Below are 15,000 nucleotides of genomic sequence, written 5' to 3' on the forward strand. Positions count from 1 at the left end.
CATTAGTCATGTGTTCCAGTCCCCTAATAATTTTTGTTGCCCTCCACTGGACATTCTCCAATTTTTCCACATCCTTCTTGTAGTGTGGGGCCCAAAACTGGACACGGTACTCCAGATGAGGCCTCACCAATGTCGAATAGAGGGGAATGATCACATCTCTCGATCTGCTGGCAATGCCCCTATATATACACATCCCAAAATGCCATTGGCCTTCTTGGCAACAAGTTTTCTTCAAACCAGCAAGTTTTCTCACTCAGAATTTAGGAGGGATGAAGTGAGGGAGAGAGCCATCAAATGGTGTTATACAGGCTCCTCAAAGTGGGAGTAGTTTGGAAAAGTGCAGAAATATGGCTAGCAGAGTTTATGGCATTCTCTGAAGGTGATTATAGGCACTGGGAGGCTTTTGGAAAAAGGAATGATGTGTGTGAGGAGAAAATGAATATAAGTACATCACTCTTGATTCTTGACAAACAAATTTCTCAGACTTTAGTTGTGTAGCAAATGTGTACTTAAAAATGAATACAGCATAAAATTAAAAATGTTATAATCACCTGATGATTTCCCCCTTGTTTGTGTCTCAATTATATTCTTTCAACCTTCTTGTTCTAAGACTACCAGTAATAAAACAAAGGCATGCAGCTTGGCAAGCTCAACACCTTCCTCAGAGAAAAGGAAATGGGTGAGTAGTGTCTAAAACTTTTATAAAAGGATTATGTCCAATATCTTTTCCCCCTTAACCATTTGTCTATCTTGTTTCCAATATAAACTGAGTTTTAGGACAGGACTATCTCATAATCTGTTTGTATAGTGACTAGCACGGTGGATCTTTGACCTAAGGAGGGATCTCCAGGCACTACTGCAATATAATAAATAATTACCTTACATACAGGTACAATGGAAACATAGTAGAAATGTCCCTCTAGGTGTCTTGGATGTATTCAGTAGTACCCATTATTGACCTCTCTTATCAGCAATAGGTATTGTTTTGTATGTTCTTGTCTCACGCATGTGCAGGCATGCAACAGTAGAGAGTAGGGTTGCCAACTTCCTATTGGCACAAAACCAAACACCCTAGCCCCACTCCTGCCCCAAGGCCTCGTCCCCTGCTCACTACATTTCCCCCTCACTCGGTGGCTCATTCTCCCCCACCCTCACTCATTTTCACTGCGCTCGGGCAGGGGGTTGGGGTGCAGGAGAGGGTGAAGGCTCTAAATGGGGGTGTGGCCAGAAATGAGGGTTCAGGGTGCAGGAGGGGGCTCTGGGCTGGGGCAGGGAGTTGGGAGGCAGTGAGGGTTGGGGGTGGGGATGAGGGGTTTGGGGTACAGGAGGGGGCTGTGGGGCTCTGGGCTGGGGGTGGGGATGAGGGGTTTGGGGTACAGGAGGGGGCTGTGGGGCTCCGGGCTGGGGGATGGGGATGAGGGATTTGGAATGTGGGAGGGGGCTGTTGGTTGAGGCAGGGGGTTGGGGTTGGGAGGGGTGAGGGCTCTGGGCTGGGGGTGCTGGCTCTGGGGTGGGGCAAGGGATGAGGGTTTTGGGGTTCAGGAGGGGGCTTCAGGCTGGGGAGGTGGGGTTGAGGGATTTGGAGTGCAGCGGGGCTGCAGGTTGAGGCATGGGGTTGGGGTGCAGGAGGGGGTGAGGGCTCTGGGGTGGGGACAGGGATGAGGGATTCAGGGCATGGTAGGGGGCTCTGGGCTGGGGCCAATGAGAATGAGGGGTTTGGGGTGTAGGAGGAGGCTGTGGGTTTGGGTGGAGCTCAGGGCTCGGGGTTGGGGCACGGGCTCTACCTCTGGTAGCTCCTGGTCAGCAGCAGAGTGGGGTGGGGCTAAAGCAGGCTTCCTTCCTGTCCTGGGGCACTGTGCTACACCCTGGAAGCTGTCAGCAGGTCCAGCTCCCATTTTAGTGTGTCAAATCTTTAAACTGGTATCTGCTAACAGCTTGAAATGTGTACTTGGTGGGCGTGAGATTCATCAATACGTTGAAACGCACATGTACTTCAGAGCTTACGTGTGTGCCTGTTTGTTGTAGGTATCTTCTAGACTAATACATAGCCTTATTTCAACAGGCAGCTTTGCATATACATACAGACTAATGTATTATCATAATACATATCTCTCATGCTATGTATTGTATTTTCCTCATAAAACAAGTTCTTTTTTGTGTTTTTTTTTTTTAATACATTTGAATGATACAAAAGTAGGGTAAAAATTTGGAGGGGTGGGGGTGGAGAAAACTAATAATACTTTTTGTAAAACCAGGGATTTTTTTCAGTTTAAACCAACTTTTACCAAAAGCAAAGGGGCTTATATATAATGTACTAAGGAAAATTCGCAAAAAGAAAAGGAGTACTTGTGGCACCTTAGAGACTAACCAATTTATTTGAGCATGAGCTTTCATGAGCTACAGAAAATTGTTACAGTTTTAACGACACTAGCTTTTTTACCAAAGCAAACTTTTGGTCATTTTAAACTAATTTTTTACAATTTTACTATATAATTGCAAAATTAGCATTTTCTAACTTAAAAATACACCCCACAGAGCACTTCTTCAAAAAACGTTGAGAGAAGTGCTATATAACCAAAATTAAGGGTTTGTGAGGGTAATATGGTATATTCTGTGATTCCCTAGTGAACTTGGTATGCTATTAAATTTAAAACTTCTGCAACTTAGCAGGAAGAAGACAAATAATAACGGCCCTATGCTATGTAGGAACCCAAGACAACTGCATGCCGTTGTGGTTGCCTCATCTTAAGAGGGATGTATTAGAATTGGAAAAGGTTTAGATATAATAATATCTAAAAATAATCAGACATATGGAATCTGTTTCACACCCCTATCAGCCACTGCAGAATTTATTGGTCTGCTGAGATTGATAATGCTGACCACATCTTAGTCTCTGCAGGCTTCCTTTTGTAGAATAAAAAGGTTACTAAAATTCAAATTATCTAACCTAAAAATTGATTAAAATTTGAAACCATTGAAATCTTGAATTGATTTGAGACCCTGCCAGAGTAGACTAATAGTAAGTCCACCTGGATGAACTTCAGAGCCCTAGTGACGTATGCTGCTATGACTGTTGTTGGTCCCAAAAAAGAGTCAAGAAACCTGGATCTCTGTTCATATCTTAACCAGCATTGAACAGTGTCCTATGACTTCTCTGAGAGGTGATATGGTCATGTATCATAAGCTAAATAGCACTTATAATAAAGTAATACGTACTGATTGCAAAGTTTTTGTGGAAGCCAAAGCCATCATGCTCAAGGAAGCTTCTGCCAGGAGCAGTGTTGCTTCCTTTTATCAACACATGCATGACCTTATTGATGAGAGAGGTCATTCACTTTGTGCAATCTATTCCAGTTCTGCTTAGCTAATCAATACAGAGATGGAGTGCATGACAGGCTGGAATGACTGCTTCAGCCAGCTGTTAAATGCACCCCCAGTTTCTTTGGACCCTGACATTAAGTCTGCTGCCGAGTTGACCTATTCTGCGTAAAATGATCTTTGCCAATGTACTATTGTCAAAATCTACAGAAATATGGCATCAGGAAACTGGAATTTCTGCAGAACTGTTTAAAAAGTGCTGGATCAGCTATTCTTTTGTGACTGTACACTGTTCAATATCCTCTGGGGAACAGTCAGTCCTGTCTGACTGGCTAAAAGATATTTTATTGATTTGGATATCTATAGGCAGCAAATGACTTCTTGGCATTACTTTCATTTGTCCAAGGGAAAGTGTTTGTTTGCTTCTGTCTTGTTGGCTCAGGCTGCTGATTTCTTAAGGAGCAAGAGAAGAGCACAGCAAGCTGGCTTAACTGCAGCCATTCCACAATGGAGAAAATCTTCACAGCATACCAGTTTACTGAGAAGACATCAGATTTCAGGCACTCCATTCATGTTGCACTTTTAGATGTCAGGACCACGTTTGACTCTGTCTAGGAGTCACTTTGGCTGATCTTAAAACTCGCAGGCCTCACTGAAAAGTTATGTAGAATGTTCCATTTCCAATATGACTGTTTCTTGCAAATGGGAAAAGAACTACATTCTTCCAGATTAGGTTTGGCATCTGACAAGGATGCATTGCTGCCCTAGAACTCTTCAGTGCCACCATCATGATGTCTGGTCAAGCATGCTGTCTAAGTCAGTGCAATTTAGGCATATGTTTTGATAAGAGCCTCACCGTTGTCAACTTTCCTGATGACATAGCACTAGTTGCTGAATCAGTAGACAAACTAGTGGCTGCACTTAAAGCCCTGGAAAGTTCAGTGGCAAAAGTCAGCCTGGGAATTAATTGGGGTAAAACCCTAATTTTTGTGACTGGCGATTTTGAACATGACTGAGTGGTCATCCCCCTAGCTTCTAGGGCCAACAGCAAGGTTGTCTGTGATTTCATCTACCTTGTCTCTGCTGTTGATAACCTGAGCAGTATCAAGAAAGAATTCATGCAAAAGTATAGTGGGGTAGTGGGGCACCTCATCAAGAACATCTTTTCATAAACCAAACGCAAGTGGAGAGATGAAGCTGAGGCTATATAGTGCTTCAATGGTTAGTATTTTGACCTAAGGGACTGAAACATGGCCCCAACTATTAGGACTAAAGAAATTGGACTCCATTCAGATGAAGCATCTCTGAATGATTGAAAACCTCCAATTGTACAAATTTAAAGTCAAATGAAGAGATCAGTTTTCTAACTAAACAGGTCTTGCTCTCACAGTCACCCAAAGCTCTCAAAGGTGATTTCGTCATCTGCTCTGAATGCCTACTATCTTCCCTGCAAGAATCATCTTTGACTTAGCCAATGAAAGGAAAATGGAAAAGACTTCCTGGAAAACATAAAACATGATGGGTGGATGGCTTCAACAGACACCTGTACCTCACAGGCATCCTACTGCATAATATGTCAGATTTGCTTCTGATGTCCCAGTGATTGCGTGAGAACTAACCTCATAGGAGCCCTAGTCATGTGATGTTAATCAGAAAAATGTATACGAGTAATTGGGGAATCATTTTAAGAAAGCCACAATTGAGGAAGTAGCCCATGCTGGTTTAAAACAATGGTCTGGCTTGGAGGAAAAGTGAAGGCATGTGTGTGTATTAAAAACAGATGGAATAAAGAGGAAGTTGATAGTCATTAATATAAGCCATAAATATAACTTGCTTTCCTTATCAATTTTCTACAAAGGAACACAAGAAGAAATCTATGGCCAGCAGAGCTAAGGACAGTGTTTAATTATTATTTTTTAAATATAAGGACAAAAAGAATCCTTAGAGTGGTATTGGACCATTATTAGATGAAAATGGTAGAATTATCAATAATAAGGCAGAAGTGTTCAATAAATATTTGTTCTGTATTTAAAGGAAAAAACTGATATATAGTTTCAACATATGGATAACACTTTCCATTCCACTGCTATCTCTGGAAGATGTTAAATAAAAGCCGCTAAAGTTAGACATTTTAAAATCAGCAGGTCCAAACTTGCATTCAAGTTAAGAGCTGGCTGAGGAGCTCGCCGAACCATTAATGTTAATTTTTTCGATACATCTTGAAGCACTGGGAAAGTTCCAGAAGACTTGAAAAAAGTTTGTTCCAGCATTTAAGAAGAGTAAATGCCAGAAGCTGGGAATGGGCGACAGGGGATGGATCACTTGATGATTACCTGTTCTGTTCATCCCCCTCTGGGGCATCTGGCATTGGCCACTGTCGAAAGACAGGATACTGATTGTAGATGACATTTGGTCTGACCCAGTATGGCCGTTCTTAAATGGGATGACCAGGGTCATTGTAGACCTGTCAGCCTGACACCGATCCTTGGCAAGATAATAGAGCTGTTAATAGAGTATATGATTTGATCAAGAATTAAAGGAGTATAATATAATTAATGCCTATCAACATGAGTTTATGGAAAATAGATAACTTGATTTTTTTTTTAAACGAGTTTACAAGTTTGGTTGATAAAGACAATAGTGTTGTAATGTATTTAGGCTTCTCTAAGGCATTTGACTTAGTACTGCATGATATTTTGTGTTTGTGCTAGGCTTTTTTCTAATATGGCACACATTAAATGGAATAAAAACTGATAGGTTTCAAAATGTAACTATAAATGGGGAATCCCCATTGAGCTGGTGTGTTTCTAGAGTGTACCACAGGGATTGGTTCTTGGCCTGTGCTATATAATTTTTTTTTATTTTATTATTTTTTATTTATTTATTAATGACTTGGAAGAAAGCAGTCATCACTGAAAGTTTGCAGGTGACACACAAATTGGTGGTAAATAATGAAGCGGACAGCTCATTGATTTGGCGCAATCTAGTTGTTTGGTAAGCTGGATGCAAGCAAACAATGTGTTTTTTCTTTCTCAGCCAAATATGATGTCCAAGATACAGGCCTGAGTAATGGGCGGAATGGTGGTATTGTTCACAGAGATTGAGAAGGGAGTTGGGGATTAAGAGAGAGCTCTGTTTTAGTCATGTTGAACTTGATGTGATGGCTAGATATTGATTATCTGGGGGAGAGGTCTGTTGTAAGCGGATGTGTATCCTACAAACACTACAGCTGCTGTCGTGCTGTACTACTGTAGTGTAGACACTTACTACAATGATGGAAGGGATTTTTCCATTGCTGTAGTAAATCCAAGAGGCAGTAGCTAGGTCGATGGAATATACAGTTGGAGGTTAAGTTGACCTGATTGTGCACAAGGACGAGGTCTGATGCTCCATTTGAACAAGGCCTCCACACTAGGGAAACTTTTAGGCTGTTGCTAACTTATTCAGGCTCATTGGAGATAGCAGTGTTGGAAGCCCTAGTCTGGATGGGGTGCTGGCTACCACCAGCACTTTAAGACCGAATACTGTGGATACATCTCTTTTGAGCAAAATTACATGACACCGTATTTAAAAAAGTCCAGCAATGTCTGGCAATCTGTTGAATTAGGACTTCCAATGTTAGTGCCATTTGTTAATTCCAGTTCAGTTCAATGGTGGTGAGTTCTTGGAAAACTTCCTCCAATGTAGAGAAGACTTCAGAACTTTTACTCATTTCAGGAAACTGTTGAAACTCTGTGTTTAAAAAAACCGAACAACTTTCTAATGCTGGCTAATATGATTGTGACCAAACAGTGTCAAAACTCTGTTCTAGACTAGATAGAAGCTTCTAGAAAGCAATTTGGATAACGTATATTCTTTATCTACTGGTTTCTTTGTAGAATATAGGATATGCATGTATTATAAAGATCTGTGATCAGTTATACTTTGTTTCTCTTTTGTAATCCAGGTCTGTTTGTATGCTGTTACTCGTTCCTTGAGGTTTCTTAAAATGCAACAGAATACAGTGAAGCATATACATTGTAATGAAGCAGCTGGCCAGTTTGTTTCAGAGTTTAGCTAGTAAAAATGTGAATGTATCCAGTGATAGGTCACAATAACACATTCTTTACTGAGTGTTTTTTTTTTTTTATTTTACTGCAATTTAGTGGTTCCTGTTAAAGTTTTTAACTTTTCTTTTCTTTTTTCAGAAATCAGAAGAGACAGGAATCTGTAACATAAGAGGACAGCTAGAATTTCAAAGGTAAATGCTTGCTTTGTCACTAAATATAACCATTTTTGTAAAAAATCAACAGAATAGTGCTTAGTATTTTAGCAAAAATATTGGGTTTTTTACTTGTGCGGTGATAGAGAATTGGGTCTTAACGGATAAAATATTTCCATTTGCATTCATGAATGGACTCTGCCTAAGTCAGTCAGGTTGTGATGGTAATTAAGAAATGAGGTCCTTAAGATTTTTTTTTTTTTAAATTCACTATAAATTTGTGCTAAACAAGAGAAGAATGACACCCTTCTGCTGCTCGCTGGAGATCAGGGACAGTGTTATCCTCCTCATTCTGAACAGTGGGCCTTGTAATGGAAATGTCTGTGTTGCATGTTGTTCTGTAGACGTCAGCAGAAGTACTGGGCATGGAACAAAAGCAAAATGTACAGTAGAGAGCCATAGTGTAATTTAGAGGAGGATTTTGCATTAAGTATAATATCTTTCATTTTCCATTTTTGTTAGCTCTAGGTAGCCTCCAAATCAATCCAGTTGTCCTAACTCGATGCTTCAAGTAATTTTCAAGGTTACAGGCACCGAGAAATCAGTCAAGTCGTGTAACGGCAAAGGGCTCTTTGACTGACTTGTGGATTCCTCAGTTATTGTTGACTAAATGTTTATACTCTTATGATAACTAATAGATCTATTAGGATTTCTATTAACTACATTTTCAGTGGTTTTTATTGGTCTCCGGTGGAACAATATCTGACTTTATAGTTCAATGTGTTCAAAAATAATAATTTTAGCATATCTTGGGCCCCATTTGCAAAAGGGGCATCTTTTTCTCTCCCCCATCCCCTTTCAATTTATGCTAGACAAAACTTTGTTTTTGGCTACCCCTAGCATGACTGAAGCATGGTGGGTGACTGTCACTGTGTTGAACACAGATGCAAAAAGCATTATGGGCATAAATATTTCAAAATTATTACACTAATGTTGCATCATTTTGTTTTTTAATAAAAAATAAAAAGACTGCTACAGACATTTTGCCATGATTAAGAATCTCTGTTCAGGCTGAAATTGCAGTGCATTGCCGTAGCTAGACTTGGGTCTCATCTACTTTACTACGTTATTCCCCACAGTGCAGACAGAACCTGAGGGCTATATCCTTGAATTTCAGCAAGTTCAGCTCAGGTATATGAACAGCATTTTAACCAATCTTGCCTATGCTATAAGGCTGAACAGTGTCTTAACAATGTTGAGGACACTGCGGTATTGTAATCATTGTACCAGGCTGGTACAATGTAGACTGTTACCTTTTATTGGTCAGCAAATTAAGAAAATTATGCAAGATGTAAAACCAGTGAGAGCAAAGCATGTCCATGAGAAGCAAAAATATCCCCCTCCCCCCGCCCCCAAACTCTTTTAAGGGATCGACATTGTCCTGAATTCAGAATAAATTAATGAAATTTCAAATACTTAGCAGTAACTAGCTGGGTGAAGAAGTACAATAACAGTCTAGTTCAGGCTTCTCTTTGTTTGCTGATTTCAATCACGCTAAGTTATATTGTAACTTTCTTTATAATGTAACTTCCATTTATGTAACGTTTCTGCAGATTCAAAGGACATAAATATGTTGAAGAGAAGAAACAAAAGCAAAGTTCTTATGTTCCACAAGGCACTATTGAAGGGTTCCAAGGAGAGTCTTCAAACGATAGCAAAACAATCAGTGCTGTTTTGACTCAAACTGAGAAGCGAAAAAGGATATCTATACAGTTTAAACATAATGATGTTAAACATGGAAGAGAGAAAAGCCAAAGCGATTCTGGTGTGGTCCCTACTACCAGGGAAAGCTGTAAAAAAGACCACTATTTTGAGAATGATGGAACAGGAGGGAAAATGGTGCGGCATAGTTTTGCAATCCAGAAAGACAAGCTGAGGAAGAAGAAAGAGAAAACTGAGCTCAGCAAACTAAAGGCTAGAGTTGAACAAACTATGTTGGAGAAGTTCAAGGTAGCTACTCCTACAGACTTGCTCAGTAAGAAGTTGCATGGATCAAAAAAATTGAGTGATGACTTCAGAATTCTGAAAAAGCCCTCAGCCACCTTTCCAAAGACTGCCATCTCCTGCAGTTTCCCCACTAATATGTCACACACATCATCAAAGACTTGTAAGAAGAAAGAACAACTACAAAACTCCAAAGAACTATCTAACAAAAATCACCATGATACTAAACATATACCATCATTTTATTCAACTGCAACATCTCAGGAATGGCAGTATCTTAAAGAGAAAAAACAGCCTCCTGATTCCAGCAAAACTGTTAGTAGTTCAAGAACTGAAGGAAGGACCTTTGAAGCCGTACCATTACATTTAAGACAGGTAAAGTAATAAAATCCTGGACAAGTTAGTAGTAGACAAATGGGTTAGGTTTTTTTTTTTTTAAAATGGTAGTTTCTAGATGACCGTATATATCTTCTTCTCTCTGCTTATGGAGACGTAGGCTTAAGTTTGGCCACAACTATGAAGAATTTGTTGATCCCAACCTCATTTATACAAGACACTTGTCTACTTTTTTAAAGCATCTTAACATGTTTTTTGTATCATTATGATTGTGCCAATTTAAATATGTACTCTCTGCTCCTTTTCTATATGCCCTCTGCATTCTTTACTCTTTCTAATACTACTGCAAAGATAGTATTTGAATAGAACATTAATTTAAACAAGTTCTATTTGTGACCTGACAATAAAATTAAAGTTTGTCATCAGGTAGCAAGTGCTTGCATTCTTATAAATGTCTTTCTTCTGGCATTATTTCTCAACAGAGCTCTGAAGTCCCATGCCCTTCTGCCTCCCATCAAGCCATTCAGGTTACAGAGACAGACCAAGAGGTTAGTGATATTTCAGTTTAAACAACTGTATCCTCATTTTGCACTGTTGCTATGCCACTTCCATTCCTACTGGCCGTGGTATCTCTTTAAGTACTAAAAAAAATCCAGTTAGAGTTTGTTGCTCCTGTCAAGGGCTTTATGAACCAAGTTTACATGGTACAACCTAGTTTTAGACTTCTTGCTTCCATGTTGGAAAATGGGGTCAGAATATTTGGTTGCAAATCCCACCAATTTTATTTCCCAGCATCCCTTTACTTTTTTTGTAAAGATATAGAGCAGTGGCACTCAACCTTTCCAGACTACTGTACCCCTTTCAGGAGTCTGATTTGTCTTGAGTACCCCTAAGTTTCACCTCACTTAAAACTACTTGCTTACAAAATCAGACATAAAAAAGACAAGTGTCACAGCACACTATTACTGAAAAATTGGTTACTTTCTCATTTTTAACATATAATTATAAAATAAATCAATTGGGATATAAATATTATACTTACCTTTCAGGGTGTAGTGTATATAAAGCAGTATAAACAAGTCATTGTCTGTATGAAATTTTAGTTTGTACTGACTTGGCTAGTGCTTTTTATGTAGACTGTTATAAAACTAGGGAAATATCTAGGTGGGTGGATGTACCCCCTAGAAGACCTCTGTGTACTCCTGGGGTTTGTGTATTCTGGGTTGAGAACCACTGAAATAGAGCAATATTCCCAAAGAACTGTTGTTAGCAGAGCGCTTTTGGTCTCTGTAGTAAGGAACAGATCAAGCCTATTAACTACTGGATAGAAATGTGGTCACAAATGGAACTTTTAGGCCAGACCTTAGACTTCACATATTTTGGATATAGGCTGCAGATGTTCATACTCTTAAATTTGCTGCACCAGTTGAAAATTGACTAAGGCTAAGAACTGCACAAAACCAGCAGCAGTGATACCAAAGATGCTTGTTCCTGTCAGACCACTTTTTTAAAGAGCTTACCCACCTCTTATTTTATGTATTCATGTTTTACAATAGATGCAAATAATAGAAGACTTGCATGCTGCTCGTATTGACAAAAAGATGGCTTTGCCAGTCGTACAGACTTGTGGAGAATTGACAAGTATGGAAATAGATCTCCCAGAAGAGAATGCAGATATTCCGGCTGGTATGTCATCTGTAAGGTTGTCAGGAGGTTCCTCTGCTTTCTGCTTCCACACTTACAATATTAAAAGTAATAAGTGATCTAAGTAAGGAATGCAAAAGAATGAATTGCTATGTGTTCTCTTCTACAGCAACTACTACCTCTGGTTTGAACCTCTTGATAGTGATTGACACCAACATAATGATTAGTCACCTTCAGTTTATCATCTCTTTGAAAACTAGAGATATACCAGGTATGTGAATGCTTTTATAGCCCCTATAGAAGAGGAACAATCAACAGGTTTGTGTGTTTGTATAGTAAGCTCTTCAGGCTATGGACAATGCCTAACACACTGTACTGGAATGTACATAATGGAAAATAACTTCGTACATATTGAGGCTAACTCTTAAACACTGGGCTCCTTAACAAGCTATCCAAATCCCACATTTGGACACTTAGATTTTCACATGTAAATGCCTGTTTGTGAGAGTCTAAATTCAGAGTGTAGGCTTCCTATTAAGGAAACTGACATTTGAAAGCAGAGCAGTAAACTTTTTTACAAATTTTAAACTCCTCTGTATACATAAATTTTAGGAAACCTTGCCTTCTAAAAACCCCCAGGTCTGGTTCTATCTGATACTGGATGCTATAGAAAATCAATAAGAGTTTTTTTTTTTACCTGGGGTAAGGGCAGAATAGGGACTTAAGTGTTGGATCCATTATTAACAGTAAGTATTTTGCACTTCTATTGCACCTTAATACAAAGATCTCCAAGCACTTTGTTTAAACCTCGTAACAAAGCTGAGGGCACAGGAACAAATTAAAAAAGTTGAGGTCTGAGTTATATAACAGAGCTGAAAATAATACATATGGAGTTCTGATGTCCAACCCCGTGCTTTCAGTACTGCCTCCTAGTATCTTGTTGAATTCTAAGTCTGTACTGCTAGAGGAACTAAGACAGCAGATACCAGCATGTTGGCATGCACCAGTGAAGTCCGTTAGGGTGCTTCTGACATTCTGAGCTAATGAACACTGATTTATAATGCAAACCAATTGGAAACTTAGCCCCATTATGCTGTAATGTATGTGGTGTATTTCTGATCATGTAAGTGCCAGAGATAAAGAATGGGGCCAACGTATATAGCATTGACAGAATAGTCATTCACTTTCTAATGTATTCATTGTGTGTCTAGTATATTCCAGTTTTAATGACAAAGTTTAGTCCATATTTTTAAAGAATTTTTTTAACCATGTTCATTGAAAATGTAGGACGTTAAAACTTTTGTCTAGTGTCCATAGCATTTATCGCTGATATAGTGTTGTTGAATGATGGTCTTTGCAAACCATTGTTGCCTTTTATTTATTAGATTATATGTAATGACAATCATCTGTGAACATGTCAGTCTTCCCTTTTCCTCTACTGCTCTGTGACTTTATTTTAGCATCAAGCATCACACAGTATGGTATTCACTGAGTGGCAAACAGCATGACGGGATTACCACAACAATTATGTCAAAATATGGTACAGTAATGTGATAAAAATTGTTTACTGATTACTCCTCAACTTTGCATGTCATCACTTTTAAGATAACCCATTGAATGAGTGTTTATATTGAATTTAACATTAGGAAAGCTAACTTCTGTTTAAAAAAATAAAATAAAATTAATCCTCCTGTATACAAATGAAATGGGTCTTGCCCAGTAATGCAGAAATCTGCTAATACACACAAACCTCAGGAGCTATGTTCACATTAAAATGGAACCTACTGTAGTTCAATTGGCATTTAAAAAAAAAATTTTTTTTTTCTAGGCACGGGCAGACTTGCACTGATAATTCCTTGGGTGGTTCTACAAGAACTGGACAACTTGAAGAAAGGCAAAGTACTACAACATGTTCGGCACAAAGCTGTCCCTGCAGTTGAGTTCATCTATACTTGTCTCAAAAACCAAGATTCAAAGCTGTGGGGGCAATCCATGCAGCTTGCCTCTCAGAAAATATGTAAGCTATGTACATAGTTACATTTATTTCTGGGTTGAATGGTCCTCACAGCTCTACTAGTGTGAGAATCAGCATCTACTTCTGGGCTTAATATAATCTTCACTTTTACCTTTGCAATTTCCCTATTAAAACTGACTATTATTCGCTATGGGCCTGATTCTCCACGCTGTCGCACCAATTTTATACTGTTGATTGATGTCAGAGTTATGCTGGCATAAAACTGGTGTAATGGAGTGAAGAATCAGGCCCTATATATTTCTCTCTCTTTTGTGATGGGTAGGTGTTGGTCTTCTGATAACTCAGAAAGATCAACATCACCTATATTTTTTCAGCATGAACCCATCAAATATACCTTAATCAGTAGTAAAGGATTTTTTTAATATTTAGTACATGGGTAGTTTATAATCAAAACTAGTACTTCATTCCCTACCATGTTATCAATAAATTTATTTATTACAGCATTCTCAATTCTAGCTGTCTCCATTTTATAAATAGGCTGTGGGGAGTTACTTCATCCTACCAAGCTAGGTATGGATTGCGTGTCGTCTTCAGTTGGTGACTACTGACCTAGTTGATCACAGAGCTCTGTAAGCAATTTGTCTGAAGTTGCACAGCAAGAAAGCAGCAGTTTCTAGTAGAACTCGGGGAATTCCTGGGTCCCAGATCTGTACTTAGACCACACATCTCCCCTTTGCTTGACCAAATACAGTGTTTGAATACAGTATCTTAATAAATATATTAAGATATTGCTTATGAAGCCTGATTATTTCTGAATATATTGCCATTGTGTTTGCTAAATTTGCAGATGGATTGAGTGATGAAAACAATGATGATCGTGTTTTACAATGCTGCTTGCAGTATCGGAGTCTTTTCCCTCAAGCTTTTGTCATACTGTGCACGTGAGTTACATTTGCATCTCATGTTCTGTTTTCAAGTCTGAGATTGCTGAATTCTGTGTTTGGGGAGGAGACTACACACCCATCAGTTTTAGATGTGATTTGAAATAATTTTTTTTTTGGGACGCAAAATAACTTGAGATAACTCCTTTGTGGTATAAAGGAATAATTAAAAACAGTCACTCTACTTAAAGTGTTATGGTTAGAGTTAATTCAAGTTCTTAATTTTCTTAAAACTGGAATTTGCTGGAAAACAATTGCTAATATTACTGGTGCTGCATAAAGTAACCAAAGACTTACTCTGAAACCACCCAAAAAGTGATTATTAACAGCCGTGTTAGTCTGTATTCGCAAAAAGAAAAGGAGTACTTGTGGCACCTTAGAGACTAACCAATTTATTTGAGCATGAGCTTTCGTGAGCTACAGCTCACTTCATCGGATGCATACCGTGGAAACTGCAGCAGACTTTATATACACACAGAGATCATGAAACAATACCTCCTCCCACCCACTGTCCTGCTGGTAATAGCTTATCTAAAGTGATCATCAAATTGGGCCATTTCCAGCACAAATCCAGGTTTTCT

The 15,000-nt window shown here is 38.9% G+C and overlaps 1 protein-coding gene across 7 annotated transcripts in view; it reads left to right on the forward strand.

Annotated features, from left to right (window-relative positions):
* The window catches only part of SWT1 (SWT1 RNA endoribonuclease homolog), a 71,240-nt gene that overhangs the window by 6,301 nt on the left and 49,939 nt on the right, over nucleotides 1–15,000 (forward strand). For all 7 annotated transcript variants that reach the window (XM_073356685.2, XM_073356678.2, XM_073356684.2 and 4 more), the window contains 8 exons: nucleotides 611–679; nucleotides 7,506–7,558; nucleotides 9,133–9,898; nucleotides 10,342–10,407; nucleotides 11,416–11,545; nucleotides 11,673–11,774; nucleotides 13,332–13,520; nucleotides 14,326–14,419. In XM_073356685.2, the coding sequence (XP_073212786.2) occupies nucleotides 611–679; nucleotides 7,506–7,558; nucleotides 9,133–9,898; nucleotides 10,342–10,407; nucleotides 11,416–11,545; nucleotides 11,673–11,774; nucleotides 13,332–13,520; nucleotides 14,326–14,419 (1,469 nt within the window). The remainder of the gene's footprint in view (nucleotides 1–610; nucleotides 680–7,505; nucleotides 7,559–9,132; nucleotides 9,899–10,341; nucleotides 10,408–11,415; nucleotides 11,546–11,672; nucleotides 11,775–13,331; nucleotides 13,521–14,325; nucleotides 14,420–15,000) is intronic.

Source organism: Lepidochelys kempii, chromosome 8 (assembly GCF_965140285.1).
Source record: "Lepidochelys kempii isolate rLepKem1 chromosome 8, rLepKem1.hap1, whole genome shotgun sequence".
NCBI classification, from domain to species: Eukaryota; Metazoa; Chordata; order Testudines; family Cheloniidae; genus Lepidochelys; species Lepidochelys kempii.